Source organism: Nyctibius grandis, chromosome 15, assembly GCF_013368605.1.
Source record: "Nyctibius grandis isolate bNycGra1 chromosome 15, bNycGra1.pri, whole genome shotgun sequence".
Classification (NCBI taxonomy): Eukaryota; Metazoa; Chordata; class Aves; order Nyctibiiformes; family Nyctibiidae; genus Nyctibius; species Nyctibius grandis.
Window position 1 is genome coordinate 6,003,034 of NC_090672.1, and position 17,483 is coordinate 6,020,516.

At 57.5% G+C, this 17,483-nt stretch overlaps 1 protein-coding gene across 1 annotated transcript; it reads left to right on the top strand.

Annotated features, from left to right (window-relative positions):
• Nucleotides 1-536: 536 nt before the first annotated feature.
• On the top strand, nucleotides 537-17,135 carry FBF1 (Fas binding factor 1). Its single transcript, XM_068413202.1, has 30 exons — nucleotides 537-620; nucleotides 1,417-1,535; nucleotides 1,863-1,890; nucleotides 2,520-2,561; nucleotides 2,892-2,982; nucleotides 3,411-3,471; nucleotides 4,005-4,055; nucleotides 4,195-4,339; nucleotides 5,734-5,853; nucleotides 6,740-6,893; nucleotides 7,107-7,240; nucleotides 7,686-7,788; nucleotides 7,937-8,329; nucleotides 9,008-9,085; nucleotides 9,384-9,478; nucleotides 10,165-10,223; nucleotides 10,974-11,018; nucleotides 11,110-11,244; nucleotides 11,447-11,547; nucleotides 12,001-12,207; nucleotides 12,608-12,715; nucleotides 13,032-13,171; nucleotides 13,462-13,580; nucleotides 13,707-13,829; nucleotides 14,198-14,383; nucleotides 15,107-15,283; nucleotides 15,466-15,585; nucleotides 15,709-15,841; nucleotides 16,219-16,337; nucleotides 16,956-17,135. The coding sequence occupies exons 2-30, from the start codon at nucleotides 1,446-1,448 to the stop codon at nucleotides 17,037-17,039; spliced, it is 3,441 nt and encodes a 1,146-aa protein (XP_068269303.1). The 5' UTR covers nucleotides 537-620; nucleotides 1,417-1,445; the 3' UTR covers nucleotides 17,040-17,135.
• The last annotated feature ends 348 nt before the right edge of the window (nucleotides 17,136-17,483 follow it).

The following is a 17,483-nucleotide window of genomic DNA, read 5'->3' on the forward strand; positions in this document are numbered from 1 at the left end:
CATGCCACAGGCAGTGCCAGGTGGGGTGTTCATGGCTTCTCCTGGAGGGTCCCGGACCCAGCTTGAATTATCTCCTGCTAAGCTGGAAGGGGGGGTGCCTGCCATGCTTACCCAGCACAAGGGCTGTCCTGTTTGGAGGTGTAATCCCCCAGTTCTGGATGTCTGGAAAGGAGGACTGTGATTACTCTTTATCAATTAAAGACCGAGACATTAAAGCCCAGTGGGGCTGATGATTTGTGCCCAAGCCACCCTGCTGTCTTTGAAGGTATCTTGGGGTAGTAAAACCCCTGTGCCCGGGGTATCCTCGGGCACCAGGAGCCTCCCGAAGCCCCGTGGGGACACGGGACAACCCTGCTGCCGCTCTCGGGTGCGACGTGTCCGGCGAGGGGTCGGGCACCTCGCACCGCCCGAGCTCCTCCTGCAAGCTCCGGGGGGAGCGGAGCCGCCGGGGGCTGCAGTTCCCGGCCCTCCCCGGAGCCCGTCGGGGACTACGTTTCCCATCGTCCTGCGGAGGGAAGGGCGGAGGAGCCGGGAAGGAAGCGGGGGAGCCGGGGCGGGCGGCGTCTGCCCGGCGTGCGGTGCGTAGGGGGATGCTGCGGGCAGAGGCTGGTGCACTGCAGGTACGGGGGTTGTGGGCAGGGGCTGGGGGTGCTGGGGGCAGGGGCTGGTGGGCTGGGGGCTGCAGCAGGGCGGCCCCGGCGTGCTGTGAGCTCGGGGCCGGGGCACGGCGGCCGTCGGCCCGGGTGCTGGGGTCGGCGGCTGGGGAGGGTGCCGGCTGCCATGGCGACGGGATGCGGGGGGCGAGGGCGCGGTGCGGGGCGCTGGAAAGCTGGGCGGCTGCGTTCGTCCTGCCCGCACCCCGAGAGGGGTCTGCACCCTCGTCTCCAGCACCGCTGCGTTCTCTGCAGCAGCCGTCCTGCTCGTTTGAGATCCCCCCGGGTGCTCGGGACCCAAAGAGTGAGGTTTCCTTCCCCCCTTCCCTCCCCAGCCCCTGCCCCTTGGGGTGCTTTCCAGGCTTTGGGCAGAGCAGGAGCCACCCTTTGGGCTTAGGTCAGGACGCGTAGGGCCAAGCTGATGGTGTTTGCTCCCTCTCAGGTTATTTTGTAGAGCGATCCCTTGGTGTCCGTGTGACATTCCCCGTGGCAGCTGCTGCAGAAGCTCAAGGCTGTTTTGGGGAATCAGAGAATGGTTTGGGTTGGAAGGGACCTTAAAGATCATCTAGTTCCAACCCCCCTGCCACAGGCAGGGACACCTTCCACTAGACAAAATAGGAGGTTGTTTTTAAGACTCAGATTAAGTCTTGTTTAGAGCAGCTTGGAGAGGTCTGAGCAGCACGGAGCCAGCCTGGCAGGCTGCAGAGGGGCCCCGAGGGAAATCTGTTTAACAGCAAATCGGGTTATCCTCCTCTCCCCATAGGTAGGAGGTTGGTGTGGATGTGATCAGCGATGTCAGATCCCCCTGCAACGTGGAGGTGGAGATCGAGTGAATCTGCAAACAGACTTGCTGGAGCAGGGGAAGGCTGGGCCCCTGCGATGGTGAGTGTGAGACAGTTCGAAGGCAGGCCTGGGAAATCCAAATCTGGTGCTCTGGCACCTCTGTTGGGGGGCAGAAGTGATCCCGAGGGCTGGAGGCTTCTGCCCAGCTGGCAGCCGGAAGGGGCTGTGCTCACTGGTGTCTCAAAAGCTGTAAATAGCTCTGTGGTTCCCCTGTGTTTCTCATACCGTTTCCCAAATGGTGTGGGCGGGAGGAGGGCTTCACTTGCTTGTGGGATTCTCTGGAGAAACCTGCCTCTGGCTTTGGTGTTTGGAGAAAGTCCAGGTCAGACTTGCTTTGTTTTCTAACAAGGGAATTTGTCTTTATAGGCTACAAAACCCAAGAAAAGTTTAAGAGGTATGTACGCTCCTGTGCTTTCCTTTCCATAGGTGCTTTGATCTGCTGGGAAGGTGTGGGACAGAGGAGGGGGACACTGGGATCAGGTGGCAGTCCTGGCTACTGAAATGTTTCATGGTCCTTGTCTAAAAGACACAGTTGAGTGCATCGTGTTGTTCCTGAACCAGAGACACTCACCTGCCTCTCACATCAAGTAGATTTGCTTATTGGGGTCCTATATTCCTTTCTTCCCCTCACCTACTCCCTGACTGCTTGTTTAGAGGCCTCCTGCAGCCCCTGATACTGAAGCAGTACTTTTGGGGTTACTCTGAGATAGTGTGGGGTGAGAGCTCACAGATGAAGTGCTGCTTGTAGCCAGTGACTACCTGAATAGAAAGCAGCTGGCTCACTTGATAAAGATAGTCCCATTTCTGACTAAGTGAAGCTACATCTTTTATCCACAAAATACTGGATCAAGTCCTGGCAGTTGTCTCTAGACCAGCAAGGAAGGCCTTATGCTGGTGATGCTTAAGACCAAACCTTTATTCTTGGGGGATTTCAAAAGAGCAACCCATACTGAAATTGGGAGCTTTTCTACACCTGCTTGGTGACCTCACCCGCCTCAACACCTTTAATTTATCTCATTTCAGGGTCTGTCGATGATGTGCTTGGTGACCTCCTGGGAGATGATGGTAAAATGAACCTTCTTTGCATCTGAAAGGGCAGCATCCTTGTACTCTTACTCCCCTCCTGGGAGCGGGACGTGCTGGTGCAGCAGCCCTTGGTCTCCGAGGGGCTCCAGTTGTTAGGGGGGATGAAGCAGGGAGCAGAGCAGAGAGCAGGGTGTCCCAGAGTCAGGGGCCATTGAAAAAGCTGAACATCAGCTTGGGGGGGCAAAGTGAAGTTCATCTCCGATTAAAAGCCTCTGCAGCTCATGGGGAGACAGCAAGTCCCCTTTGGAGTGTCTAGGCTAGGAATATGCCTGTGTCCATCATCCTCATCTCTCCCTGTCTTTTTTCCAGATGAACCCCCTGTTAAACCTGCCAGAGCTTCCCCGCTGACCGGGGACACCAGTGGGAGAGCCTGGGGCACCAGCTCGCAGGGCAGCAAGAAGTGAGTGCCTTTCAGACACAGCCTTTCCTGCTCGGAGATCTCTCTGTGCTCCCCAAGTCCTTCTGACCGGCCCCGTCCTTGGCTTCCTCACCTCGCTCCCTGCCCCGATACCAATTCCCTGGGAAAGTGGGTTACCCGCGATGCCTTTGGGAACTGGGAACCCAGAGCCTGTGGCTTTCCAGCAGGAGCTGGGTGTCCCCAGCCCTGTATATCTTCTGTAAATCTCCCTTGTAACAGTTGTTTGCTTAACTATAGCAGTCCCAGCACTGCTGTCTTTTATCCCAGTGCTATTTTAGCCTCATTTTCTGTTGTATGCTGCGGTGTGCCCGTGTGGTCCCCTCCTCCTCCCACCACCTGGCCTGGCTGTCCCCAGGGCACCCTTGCCGAACTCACGTGTGGTGCTGCTAACCCCCGGGCTTGTGTCACAGGTCCTTTCTAGACGATGATTTCTTCAGCAAACTCCCTTCAGAGGACATCGAAGATGCAGAGGTGAGCCCAAATTTCAGGAGAGAGCCTGGGTGTCTTGAGGGCTGGGACTGAGCCAGGCCAGGCTTGCCCCTGGTGTCACCCCATCCAAGTCAGCAGTGGGATATCGGGGATGAACCATGAAGTCTAGCTGAAGAGGTGACCTCTCTCTGGCATAGCTGTGGGGTGGGGAAGATGGGATGGGGGAGTGGGTGAATGTTGGGAGAAGGGCTTGCAGGTGCCCTGGATGAGATGGAGCAAAGCCAAGGGGGGCACGTTGTGCTGCTTCCTGGGTGTGCTTCAGATTAAGCATGGTAGGAAGGACCCTTACCCAAAGCAATGGCCTGGATGTTCCTGATGCTTCTCCCAGAGGCAGCAGGGTCTTGTCAAAGGAATCAAGGCACAGGGGGTTTCCAGTGAGGGGACACCAGGAGGAGTTGGACATGTGTTCTGCCATTCCATAAAATGAGGAAAGCCAGGGGCTGGAGCGTGGAAGCAAGGGGTGAGGAGTTTCCACAGTCTGCTTGTCTCTGATCTCTGCCCTCCTTGGCATGCAGGGATCCAGCACCTCCGACGCAGACCCGCAAGCTCTGCTGCAGACCCTGAAGGTAAGTGCATAAGTATCCTTCGTCTCAGCCCCACGGGTGCTGCAGCTGTGGCCTCCAGCACCAGCCTCCGAAGGGAGAAGCAGCGCTGAGGCATTAGCAGTACTCACCCTGCTCCACTCCTCGTCCTCTTGCTTTCCAGGACATGGACGACATGGAAGCTGATCTCCTGGGAACGCTGAAACCCGGTTCTGGGCCGAGGAAGACAACCGTGAAAGGTCCTGGGAAATGTGACTCCTCGGGAGGAGCAGTAAAGCCTGCAGGGAAGCTGACGGCTCCTGAGAAAGGTAAAAAGGAGATTCTGCTCTTCTTTTCATAGCCTGGTTCCAAACGAGCAGGGCGGGTATTTTCTTTTGGGACAGGGAACAAAAAGTGAATTTGTTCCCTAAAATCCTTTTCTTCATCCCTTTTGGGGCTGTCGCAGACACAGTGTTATCCTGGCCATGTCCTCTCCCTTGGAACATCCCTGACCTCTTGTCATGGTGTGGTAACATCACTGACATCAGCAGCGACAACGGCCACACTGCTGCTTCCCACCAAACACCGTTTGTCCGTTCCCTGGTGCAGATCAAAGACCAGGGGTCTGCATGGAAGGAGAGCCAGAGGGGTTGCAGTTAAGACATGCTGGTCCCCAAACTGCCCTGCTCTTCCTCAGGCCCTTTTCTCCTTCTCTGCTTGCAAGGAGACCCCTCCAGAGAGATTCTCACCCCGCAGGGCTGCAGGGAGGGACTGTATGCCACAATATGTGCTCTTAGGGGACTGCCACCAGAAAAGTGACCTTCAGTCAGGGTGGGAGAGGGGCAGCTCTGCAGCACCTTGTCTCTGAGAGCCGTGGCCTCTCTTTCTAAGAGAATCTGTACCAGTGGTGGAGAAGAAGCCACTCTCACCTCCCCCTGCTTCCCGACAGTACAAGAAATTTAACTTTGAAGGTAGGATGTTGCTTGACTTCAGCACGTAGGCGCATGGGGGCAGCTGAGGGCTCTGCCCTTGCTCTTTGCCTCTTCTGTTAACCGAAGGCTTGGCTGGTTAATGAGGTACAGGGTCCTTCATCCCTACGATGCCGGTGCAAATCTAATCCTTCAGGGGTGACCAAAGGGAAAAAAAATTACAGCTCTGCATTTGAGGCCGTCCCCAGGACAGGGCTGGGAGACGATTCCTGGGGGTATTTGCATTTTCACGGGTGCTTTGGTTTTTAATGACTGTAACACTTTGGGAGCCCTTGTGTCAGAGGGGATTCTGTCCAACTTCCAAACAGGGGGAGCAGTGTCCTGGCACGGCTGAGCTCTGGTTGTTAAAGCCTGTGCTTTAACCAAGATCAGCATCTTTTGCTGATCTTTAGGTGATTTAGGTGGGCTTTCTTCTTCCCTTTTTCTTTGCCTAAAGAGTGTTCAAGTGTTAAAGCACCCAAATTTTGAGTTACTTTCTTCTAGGAGAAAGAAAATGTGGAAAAACTGAACAGAAATGTAACTGTTGAGTGTTTGAAGTTCAGGGAGACTCAAGGGTACCCCAGGTCCCTGCAGAACCTACGTCGGTGGCTTTGGGCAGATGCAGTCTCCTGTCCCCGTGTGCATGTGGTGGGGGACAGTGCTTGGCTTAGTGCAAAACTGTTCTTATAAATAACCTTGGTTTTGTTTGGTTTTGTTATTATTCTCCTTTCCTGCCCCTATGGGGTGATTCCCAGATTTAGATGGTCCTCTGGGTGGGCTTTTATCTGATGAGGAGCAGGATGCTCCCAAGAAGCCAGCTCCAACGGGCACTAAAAGCAGCTCTGAGAAAAAAACAGAACAGAGTAAAGAGAAAGGTAAGCAGGGGTGCTCGATGCATCCTCTTTGTATTAAACGAATCAGCAGCCTGGATTAGTTTGTGTTATGTCCAAACAGTAAATGGAAAGCTGCCTAGTCCTATCTCTCATTAACCAGTATGGTCATTTATAGAGCAACTTGGTAATGAGGTTAATTGTGACACAGCTCACCGAGTACTTGATACTTCCAGTGTGCCACAGGTTACAGAACTGACCTTTCCTTTCTGGGAGTGGAGGCTCAGATCTCACCTTTGGCCTCATCCAGCCTGTTTTACACGTTGCCAAATGAGAACTAGTTTTGTGGGTCAGGATTTGGGTGGGTGAGAGCATCACTGGTCCATGCCAAAGCCCAGCTGGGGGGTACCTCTGGGTTGGATCCAGCTGCACTGTGGCTGTGTTACAGGCACTGATCCCGCTTGTTCCTGCAGCAGGAATGCTAATGGGTCTGATAGTCCCCTAAAATCACTTTTCACCCCAATAAATCCACTCTGCTACAGAGATGGACGCAAGTAGCAGCTGGTGGGTTAGAGCAAGGACTAAGGCGTGTTACTGGAGCAGGGATTCTTGGGGGACACAGGGCAGGAACTATCTGATTGGAAACTCTAAAAGGTAGAAAGCTCCTGACGTTAGTCAGAGCTGGAAACCCGAGTGTTAGTGACAGCCGGCAATGTCCCGTCAGCAGATGCGTGGCCACAGAGCAGGCAGTGGTGCGTTGCCACTTTGTCACTTGCAGTGAGATTTGGTCACTGAAAAGAGTTATTTAAAAATGACTTTGTAAATGGTCTTGAGAGATGAGCAGGCAGGGCTGCTTTGATCTCTTGTTAAAAAATAAAACAACAAAAAAAGCCCTGATCAAACCTCCTGCCGTGTGTGATCCCATCCACAGAGCCACCCCCACCTCAGACGCCCCTGCACACCGTGGCCCCGGCCCAGAGGAGGGAGGAGCTCACATTTGAAGATGATGGTGACGACCTGATGGAGGCACTGGGATTTGGCAGTGGTGCAAAAGGAGATGAGAAGCAAGGAAAGAAGTCAGAAGAGTAAGGGCAATGAAGAGACAGTGGGATGGCTTGTGGGTTGAGATGGTGCCACCATGCTGGGTGGAGGATGCTGGAGCTTCTGCCTGTGGGTCCCAGAAAGGGTCAAGAGCAGCCTCATTTCACAGAGAAGAGCCAGAGCACCCTGGCAAGGCTGTGTGATGAGGAACAGCCCTGCCTCTCGGAGAAACCCATCTGCAGCTGTGTCCCCAACAGGGAGGAGCTCCGGCCAGCCCGCTCCAAGCTGGACGAGTTGCTGGGACGAGGCTCTGTGGCCAAAATCCTGGAACAGCCGGGTGCGGGGGAGCGCAAGGAGTTCAAACTGGATAAGAAGTACCAAAAGCAGCCAGGTGAGCACAGCCTGGGGCGCTGGGAAGGTCTGCAGAGGGGCCAGCATCAGCTTGGGAGAGCGAGATTGATTTCTGATGCCCTTGCAGGGGAAATACCCTTCCCGTAGTGGTGAGCAGGGTGGCTAATGGGCTCTCAGTCAGCACAGGGAGGAAGGTGGCTGATGCAAAAGTGGGGTGCTCTGCCCTCGAGGCAGCCTGGGAGCATTCACACAGTAGCCATAACTCGGCTGCCTTCGGACGTGGGCTGGTTCCCAACAAAGACGTGTTTCCCAGCCACATTGAGGCATGTTGCTCATGGGTTTCCAGGGAAGATGTTTCCAGCTGTGTTTTCCCAGAGGCAGCAATCCCAGTGGGAACTGCAAGGGAGGAGGAGGAGGGCGAGGGCTGGTGTCTGCAGCCAGCTCTGCTCCTCTGGGCGCTGACTCAAGACTGCTTGTCTGAACAGAGAAGGAAGAGGGTTCAGACAAGGAGGATTTTGTCTTTGGAGCCTACCAGCCCACGGTGGCCTCCGCGACCAAGGACCAGTCGTCGAGAAGGCAGTCGGTGAGGTATGGTGCTCTGTGTGTGTCTGTCACTCCAGCCGAGCTGCCCCTGCGGTGGAGCAGGCGGGGTCCCCTCGCAGGCGGGGTCCCCTCGCAGGCAGGGTCCCCGGGGTCCCCTGGCGGGCAGGTACACGACTGCTTCTCGTTGCGGCAGGTTTTCAGACAAGAACAGCACCGAACCGAAACCGGAGCCCTGCTCCAAACCTCCTCCCCCAGCCAAGAGGAGCCCTGTGCAGAGCAGCAGATCTGGAGCCGACTGGCTGGGCTTGAAAGATGAGGATTTTATGGATTTGGAGCCGCCGTCTCCAGTGAAGGCCAGTCCCGCAGTGAGCTGCCCCAGCCCTGCCGCAGCCGGGCAGCCCGGCCCCACCAGCCAGCTCCCGGCTGCAGAGAAGGCAGCGGCTAAACCTGACCTGCTGGAGGAGGAGAGCTGGCTGAGCGCTCTCTTGTCTCACAAGAAAGCCCAAGCGCAGGCGAAGGCCCAGGAGAGAAGTGCCAAGCCCTCGGAGGCCCCAGGCGAAGGGCTGGATCCCCGCTCTGCCGTCAGGTAAAGGCACGGGTGATGGCCACAGCCCTCCCATCTGCTCCCCATGTAGCTCCTCCAGCAGGCGGGGCCTGCAGCAGAAACCAGCAGAAACCCTCAGCTCAGATTTAAGACATTCATTTTAAGCACTGTCTTGTCTCAGACTGGGGTAATAAGGTGGGACTTTGTCCCACTGATCCAGCCCACAGACCCATCACACCTCTGGGCTCTCTTCCCGTTGTGGCCAAGATTGCACACACTGTCCCGGGTCCCGCGGAGCTGTCCTGGCTCAGCACATCCGTGCGAGATCCCTCCGTGCTCCTTGTTCCTGCCTGCCTTCCCCTTCATTCCTCCTAGTTCCAGGCAAACCACCTCCTCCAGTTGAGTTTACATGGACACACGTTCAGACTTGTGCTGCTCAAACAGGACTCAGGAGTGAATTGCAGACAAACAGCCATGTGTCGTGGGGGGGGGGTGTGAGCTGGGGCTGCTGCTGCCCAGGGGAAGGGGGTAGATGCAGCAAGGAGGAACACGGGTGATGGAGGTTTCGAGGTGTCTTTGCTCCCTCTGCAGCCGAAAGGCTGAATCCTGCCGCAGCTGGGCAGGACGGAGGCTCAGGAACTGGTGTTGGGGGAAAGGATCTTGATCTTGGCTTTCGTGGCCTCCTCGGCTCTCCCGCATTAGGATGCTTTTTGCTTGCAGGCAGCTGGCCGCCTCCCCTGGAGCCCCGCAGCAGGCGGCTGCTGGGCAGGACGAGGCAGCAGGCGCAGGCGGTGCTGGGTGAGTACTCCGTCACCTTTCAGGCATCCTCCATGGGAGAGGTGTCCTGCAGAAAGCAGCTGCGTGGGTGCGGTGGGGGAACAGGGAGGGCTGGTAGGCAGTGGTGATCACTTTGGTGTGGGAGCTCTGTAACGGGGAGGGAGGGCAGCTCTGAGGGGTCGTCAGGCTCTTGCCTGTTTGATCACAGTGCGACAGCCAAGCTTTAAACTTAAAGAAATGCCAAGCAGGGTAACGGGTGTGCGCCTCGCCCTGAGCTGTGACACTGCTGAGCATCACTCGTGTCTCTGTGCCCACGCAGGCAGTCAGTCCCGCAGCTCAGCACCGCAAAACGAGCCCCAGCTCACCCGCTGGAGGCTGCGAAGGAGGATTCCTCGAGGGACGCCAGCGCCAGGGGTGCGTTTTGTGTGGTCGTACAATGTGGGCAGCTGTATGCAGAGAGCGTCCCCTTGCCCTCCAAAAAAAACCCAGGAGCCACAGCATCACCCTTGGCCATGTGAATGCTGCCCAGGCTTTGACCGGCTGTTGTCGGAGCGGGCTGCCAAGCTGCAGGATCCCACTGTCCCCATGTCATGGAGGGGGACGTCATGCTGGGGCGTGCTGAACTCCACAGTGCTGCCCTTGGGGCTTCAGAGGGCTGGGAGGGACTTGCTCTTTCTGAGAAATGGATAGGCCTAAGTTCTTGCTGTCCCTTCTCTCTCCCTCTCCCCTCCTGCTGCCCCCACGCTTGTCCCACTGGTGCTCTGTGCTGGAAGACCCCGTCCTACCCTGGGCTGAGGCTGTGAACCAGCCCAGAGGCCATTGGAAGTGGCTTAGGGGACCCAGCGCCTCCCTAGGTGATGGAAGAGGAAGCCATGCTTTGCCCCCAAACTTACCCTGCAGAGCAGAATCCCTCCATCCTGCATGGGGTGGGGTTGGGGTGCGGGTACGGACAATCCTGTCTGACCCTCCATCCCCATCACCAGCCATCAGAGTGGAGTAGGACCCTTCTCACTCTGCCCAGGAGACCCAGGCCCTCATCCTTCTGGGAGGGGATGGTTTTCATTGCCGTGTCTGAATCATGGACTTGTTTCAATTTTCAGTCCCCACAGCCTTGTTCCCAGGAGAGCAGGAGACACAGGGCCCTGCCCCGCTCGCTCAGGTAGGTCTGCTGGTCCCACGTCCCCAGGGGATGCCAGGTTGGGGTAGTGATCACAAGTTCTGCCCTGCTGACTCGCCAACTTCCATTACTCTGTCCATGCTGGCTTGGCAGAAGGATGGATGTGCCTCACTCTGCATCTCTGGGAGCCCATGTTCATGGAGGCAAAGTGTTTGGAGAGCCCTGAGATGCCACGAGTTGTATTTATCAGGACAAAGCACGTGTGCTATGGATCCTTTGTAAATCATGTGTGTTTACAGCCCTGCATTGCCTGAGCAGCATTTATATAGTTCCCCAGGCATATATGTATTATATTAATGAGACAACAGGGGCTCCAGTTGATAAAGGACTTTCTTCAGCTGGCTTTCCTCAATATTGTGCGTGAAGACGCTCTGAGATTGTTTCTAGACAAGTGAAGGGGGATCAGAGCCTCTGATAGAGAGGGCAGCTCTTGCTTGGTCTTTGAAGCCTCCACTTCTCATCGAGCTGGGGCCCCTCACCCTGCCCTGGTGGCAGGACACACACTGTCACCCAGAGGAGTCATGGTCTTCTCCTTGAACCTGTGCCCAGGTTAGGGGCTGCTGAGCATCACCTGGGGAGAGGGAGAAGGGACCCAGGCCAGCAATGGGGCTGGGCTGCAGAAGGGTGGAGGAGGGACCGCAGTAGGCTGGGCATGGATCGCTGTTCCCAGGGCAGGAGGACATGGTCTCCCCAGGACTTTACTTCCCTGAGAGCATCCCTGTGTCTCCGCAGGTTACCACAGCCAGGGCACATCTCCAGGCTGCCCCACAGCTGCAGGTGAGGCATGTGCCATCCTTTGGGGGCTGATGGCCACGCCACAAAGCCGCTGATCCTGAAGGGCCTCGATCTTCTCTCTCCATCCCTGTAGGCAGAGTCCTCAGCCCTGGGCTTGCTGCATGAGAGGAGGCTGGGGGCTCCCGCAGCCCAGCTCCACGAGGATACTTCAGGCTGTCAGGCAGCGCTGCTCAGCGCCCAGGCCCGTGTGGCAGAGCTGGAGAGCCAGGTGAGCCCCATTGCCTCCTGGATGGGGGACCACGGGTGACACAGAGGGAGGAGAAGGGGCCACATCCACCCCAAATAGCATCAGGGTGACAGGCGAGAGAGGAGAAACCTCCCTGTCCAGAGATGCCTGTGGCCACCAAGTGCTGCTGTGGGAGGTCTGTCCCCAGGGCAGCACAAGGACCTTCTCCCCGGGTGCCCGGCAGGTCCAGATGCTGGAGCTGGAGCGGACGCAGCACAAACTGTTGCTGGAGAGTCTCCAGCAGCGGCACCAGCAGGACCTGGATCTCCTCGAGAGCACCCACAGGTACCAGGCTCTTGCCTGTGCTCCCCTCCTGTGTCCCATCCCTGCCTGCAGCCCTGTTCTTTCCCCCTGGGGCGGGAGTGCTGGGGCGCTTCCCAAATCCATCCCTGGGGCGGGCAGGCACAGAGCCACATCGATGTGGAGCTGGTGGGTGACAGAGAGCAGCCCTGTGGGTGAGCCAGGGTGGGGGTCCACTCTCACCAACGCTGCCCATGAGTGACGAGGAGGAAGGGCCAGACCCATTGCCAGCACGTCCCCAACCAGGGCACCGCACTGGGCAGTAGCAGGAGGGTTCAGGGCTCAGAGTGTGGAGAGTGAAGCGCCCCGTGCCTCAGTTTCCCCATGCAAACAGTGACACCGATCTGCTCCTAAAATCCCCGCGTGCACTTTGGGCGGAGAGTGCTGGGTATTGCCATGACAGCAACACTTCTTCCTTGCCGTGACCTCTCCGGGCAGGAGCCGGCTGAAGGTGGTGGAGGAGACCTACGGGCAGCGGGAGGAGAGGCTGCGGAGGGAGAAGGAGCAGCTGGCAGCTCAGCTGCTGTCGCAGAGCCAGGACGCGGAGCAGGCGAGGGCAGAGCTGCTGGCACAGCACCAGCAGCACGTGGCCACGCTGCAGCAGCAGAACGCGCTGGAGCTGGAGCGGCTGCGAGAGCTGCAGAGGTGAGGGTGGCACAAGGGGCACACACGTGGGGCTGGTTCCTCTTTTTTGGCAAAGGAACCAGGGAACAGGGACATGGTGAAAGTTAAAATCAGACTCCAGAAGCACTGGGTTGTGGGCTTTTGGAATGGGGATTTTTGAAAGATGCTGAACCCAGTATTTTATCTCCCCCAAATCCCTTTTGTTGAGGTCAGGGAGTCACTGATGTCCACATAGTTTGGGTCAATGAGAAATCAGTTCTTGGCAGAGAAGCCCGTAACCCCCAAATGTGGTCCATCCCAAGTGTGGATGCTCCTGGGACCTGGTTCTCAGCCCCATGACCAAGCCTCTTCCACAGTGCCCATCATGGGGAGCATCAATCTGTAACAGCTCATGGTGGGCTCCTTTCCTCATGTCCTGCAGGACGTCTGTCCTGGAGATGCGCAAAGACCATGAAGAGCAGCTCCAGCGGCTGAAGCGGCTGAAAGACCAGGAGATCGATGCGGTGACCAGCGCCACTTCGCCCACCAGGTACCGACAACTGGTGTCATATCCCCACGTTGGTCCCTGGCCATGGTGTTCCCTGTCCTATGGCGAACCAGCCTTGGACCACAGGAGGAACAGGGGCCATCCCCTCTCCCACCCGCGGCCTCCAGGGATGCTGAGCTGTTTAATACCTGTCAGTGCTCCCCTAAGCAGCATCTCCATCTTCCTGATGCTCTGCTGTGACCCAGAGAGGTTTGGGGCAGGGCTACCCGGCCTTTGGCCCACCGCACATCCCCCTCTCCATTGTGGTAAGACGAAGCGTGTCCCACAGGAGTGACCGTGCCTTTGCTGCTCTCTGCAGGTCTCTGAATGGCGTCATCGAGCAGATGGAGAAGCTCTCCAGCAACCTGCACGACCTCTCGCACAAGATGGAGGCCACGCATCACACCACCTCCCAGGAGCTGGCCATGGGGGCAAGGCAGCGGGACAGGCAGCTCAAGGGTACGTCTGTCATTCCCCTGTGCCAACATGGCTGCGGGGTCCCCGCCAGGGCTGGGGACACCCAGAAAACAGGGAGAAAGTTGGGCTCCAAGTCAGCCAGAGGCTGGGAGCCCAGGCTGGCAAAGCCTCAGTCACTGGACATCTCAGGGTCTCCCTCTTACAAATTGATGTCCTGGGGATGTGCAGAAGGCGATGTGCACAAATGCATGCAGCTTCTCCATGAATATGGTGTGGATAGAGGGGGTTTCCCACCTCATATTGCTCATGGCCCTGCTCCTGTCTCTCCCCAGTGCTCGAGAACAGGCTGTCGCAGCAGCAGAGGGACATGGAGGAGGAGCGGAACCGGCTCCAGGAGGTGATTGCCAAAATGGAAGCCAGGCTGGGCGAGCAGACTCGGCTGCTGGAGCAGGTGAGCCCACGCTGTGCCCGCTGCCCGGGTCAGCCCTCTGGTCTGGGTGTGGCAGGTATGTCTTGCCCACTGAAAGTCTTTGGCATGGAGCCTGTGAATGGCATCTGTCTCTATGTCTGGACCCAGGAGCGATGGAGGGCAACAGCAGAGCAAGCCAAAGTGGAATCGCTGCAGCACTCGCTGGAGGAGCAGCGGCGAGTCATGACCCAGCAGCTCTCCATGGAGCGAGCAGAGCTGGAGAGGGCAAAGGTGAGATGGGCAGATGTCTCCAGGAGTCTGACCGGGGCTGCGCTGCGGTGTGTGGTGGAGGAAGGAGCTGGGTGCTGAGCTGCAGCATCCTTCCTCTGCCTCCTCAATCCCACACCCAGTCACACGGTGAATTGAAATCAGCCCAGCACGTGGATGCAAGAGGCTGCTGTGTGCATGCACGGTGCCTGCTGGGTCTTGAGGAGCGTGGGGCCAGAGCTCTCCGTGCAGGTTCACACTGGGCACCACGGGCTTGAACCAGCCTCCAGATGTTGTGTGGGGTTTAGTGGCAGAGATGGGTTAAAGAAGGAAAATCCTACGGTGAGTGAGACTTAGTGCTTTCTCTCTCCCCTTCTTGCGATGCTCTCCAGAGCGCTTTGCTGGAGGAGCAGAAGTCGGTGATGCAGAAGTGCTCGGAGGAGCGACGGAAGCTGGCGGCCGAGTGGGCTGAATTTCACACCCAGCAGCAGCTGAGCAAGGAGCGGCTGGAGCGTGACATGGACCGAGCCTTGCAGATGGAATCCCAGAGAGAGGCCACCATCATGAGCCTGGCCAAGGTACCCTAGCAGAGCCCCTTTCCGTGGCCTCCAGCACCACCTGGCAGGCTCACGGGTGGGTCCTGCCCACGGGGAGACGTTCAGAGCTGCCTTCAGGTCTTTAAGACAGAGACGTCACTCGGGGTGGTGAGGATCAGGCAGCCTCCACCAGCCTGTTTTAGATGTCGACTGAAGCATCGGTCCCCTCTGTCTCTCCCCTTTGCCTGTGAGGAGTTTGGGCAGCCAGACCAGGCGCAGCCGCCCCCGTTGTAAATCTGGTGAGAGGAAGCCCCCATGGTGGGTTAAGCAAAACCTCACCGTGCCATGAGGATGTGTCCAGAGCCAGTTTTGCGCCCCTGGGGCTGTCCAGAGGGGATATGTGGCACAGACGGTGCAGCAGAGCTGCATTTTTAAGGGCTACCAGGGTGGAAAATAACCATTCAGGCTGGATATTTCTGCTGCTGACAAACTGCTGTGCCTTGAGCGTGTTTTAGGGTGTGCAACATGGTGAGGGGCTCCGTCCTTTCTGGGGAAGGACTGTGGGTGTGTGTCTGTACAATCTGTGGTCCCCAAGGGTGGGTGGGTGGGGGTACTGCTTGAGTAGCTAGTGGTGTTGCTCTGCACCCCAAACTGGCACACATGAGGAGCTCAGCAGGGGCAGGTCTTTCCCATCGCTGGGGAAGACATGAGATAGTGTCCAGGACAGGGCAGGTAACGCATCGTTTTCCCCCATGCCCATCCTAGGAGCAGGCAGATCTGAAGATCCGGGACCACAAGCTGAAAGCCAGGGAGGAGCAGCTGGTGAGGGACAGGGTGCTGCTGGAGGAGGCCTGTCAGGAGCTGAGGCTGGAGAAGGAGAGTGTGAACGGGGCTGCGCTGCGCATCCGGCAGCAGGAGGAGGGGATTAAAAGCATGACCAAGGTAAGCAGAGCATCTGCACTGCAGTTCACAGCTGTACATGGGCTGGCAGCAAAGCTGGGGTTTCATACCCCTCCCAAAGTCTTTCCTGTCCCAGGAGGGGAATAAGGGGGTGCACAAAGGAGCCCTGCCCCAGGGCAGCGAGGGTCCCTGTCCGCAGCCTCCCCAGCTGCTCTGCCTTGCAGCTCCCATCCCCGAAGTACGAGGAAAGGGAGCAAGCCCTGCGGGAGGCATGCAGGATGGAATCTGAGCACCAGATCAGGCTGCAGATCATGCAGCAGCAGCTGGAGCAGCTGAAGCAGCAGGTACAGCGTCTGCACCAGGCAAATACTCCCTCGCATTCCCTGCTCGGCTTGGGGCCGCCGTGCCAAAGGCCTGAAGCTTTGACAACAGCTTCTCTCTCTCTGTTTCTCCTGGGGACAAAGCAGGAGTGGCTGAGCATGGCTCACCAGAGGAGACAGCTCCAACGGCTACGCGAGGAGCTGCCCAACAACCCCATGATGCTGCTGACTGCAGACCAGGACCTCAGTGCCCCTACGAAAGGCTTCTCCAGCACACCATGTAAGGCTTCCTGCATGCTGCTGATGGGAAGGGATGTGCTGTGGGGCAGCTGCACTTGTATTCCACTTCTCAGGAGGGTTGGGATATTCCTGAGGGCTGTTTTAGCTCCTCTGTGTATAAACCTCAGACATGAGTTGGTGTTGGCCTCCTCATCCTCTGAAGGAGCTCAGCAGAGCTCTCTGAGCCAGGGCAGTGCCAGGAGGGGGTGGAGGGGTCAGGAAGGGATAGGCAGGTGGGTTAAAGGCCATTTGCACTGGGAGGTTGGGGAGGACCCCGCTGCAGGGACAAGCAGGTGTCAAACAAAGGGAATGCTCCATTGCCTCCATCTGCAGTTCCTCTGATGGTGGCGGCACCATACGCTCATGCTTTTGTTCCAGGTTTTTCACCTTCTGTCAGGGTGCTCCCTCGGCACATCCTGGAGGATAGCGGGGACAGCCTGGCCAGCCCCACTGAGCTCTACACCAAACTGCTGCTGCTGAAGCACGGGGCTCAGCAGGTGAGGTGGTGGGGAAAACAGGGCTGGAAAGGGCTTCAAACCAGCTGGGTGGGAGCAGGGCCGGGTGAAGCTTGATTCGAACCTGATAGCTCCAGGGTGGGGTGTCTCCTAAGATCATTACTGAGCCACAGGACTGTGCTGGGAGGACTTACAGGAGCCATGGGCACATAGAGGAGTGATAGCAGAAGGAAGAATGTGTGGATCCTCACAGTTGTCTCAGTTTGGCTCAATGTCCAACCTGAGATGGACATCGTCCTTGGCTCGATGGAGTTGCCCCTCTTCTCACCCCATCCCTGGGTGGGAGAAGGCAGCTCTGCTGGACTCTGGCTTCGTGATGTCCCCATCCTCTCCCATCAGCCCCCTGCTTCCCTCCTGTGCCCTTCCCCAGGCAGGGATGCTCTTTGAGGCTTCCTCTGTGGGTCTCACTCAGAGTGTGAGGTTATGGGCTCTGCGGGGGAGCCCAGACACCCCGGGGGTACCAGGGATGGGTACCTGCCCACTGCTCGCTGCATGAAGGAGGGTTTGGGATACTTCCCTTGCTCATGAGTGACACCCTGGACTGTGACCCCGTTTCTGTGGCACTCTCTGATACCATCCCATCCATCCCTCTCTTCTCAGGACCGCGATTTCTTAGAGAATGAGCAGTTTTTCCTGGAGACCCTGAAGAAAGCGTCCTACAACACTTCATCTCTATCAGACTGAGGTGGCATCCCCACGCACTCCCCAAGGAATGGCTGGGTCCCTCCTTGCAGGAGGCTGTTGTACCCTCCACATGAGGGAGGAAAACAAACAATAAATAATCCCAGTTCTCATCTGAGGAACTCCTAAACAATCTTGAGGTGTTTTGGGCATGAAATCCATCCCCAGGGGCTGTGAAGCGGTGGGCGCTTCTGGGGGGCAGTTGCCCTGGTTGGGGGGGATCATGGAGGTTTGGCCAGGTGAGACAGAGCTGTCAGGGCTCTGCTCGAGGCTGTGCTGAGGTTCACCAGCACCCTGCGGGTGTTCCACAGCTCACAGGCAACCCCATTTTTCCCTTTTTGGGCCTTTTTCTGAAGAAACCTGGATGCTGTGCTGGGCTTCACGTCCCCTCCCTGCTGCCCCCGGGGTGACAGCAGGGCCACGCCGCCCCCTGCAGCGGGATCTGCC

Excerpts from the sequence above, each read along its gene's own strand:
- FBF1 (XM_068413202.1), top strand. The coding sequence starts at position 1,446 with ATGTCAGATCCCCCTGCAACGTGGAGGTGGAGATCGAGTGAATCTGCA. Across the intron at positions 10,224-10,973 it reads GCCCTGCCCCGCTCGCTCAG|GTTACCACAGCCAGGGCACA; the intron begins GTAGGTCTGCTG and ends GTGTCTCCGCAG. Across the intron at positions 11,245-11,446 it reads TGGCAGAGCTGGAGAGCCAG|GTCCAGATGCTGGAGCTGGA; the intron begins GTGAGCCCCATT and ends GGTGCCCGGCAG.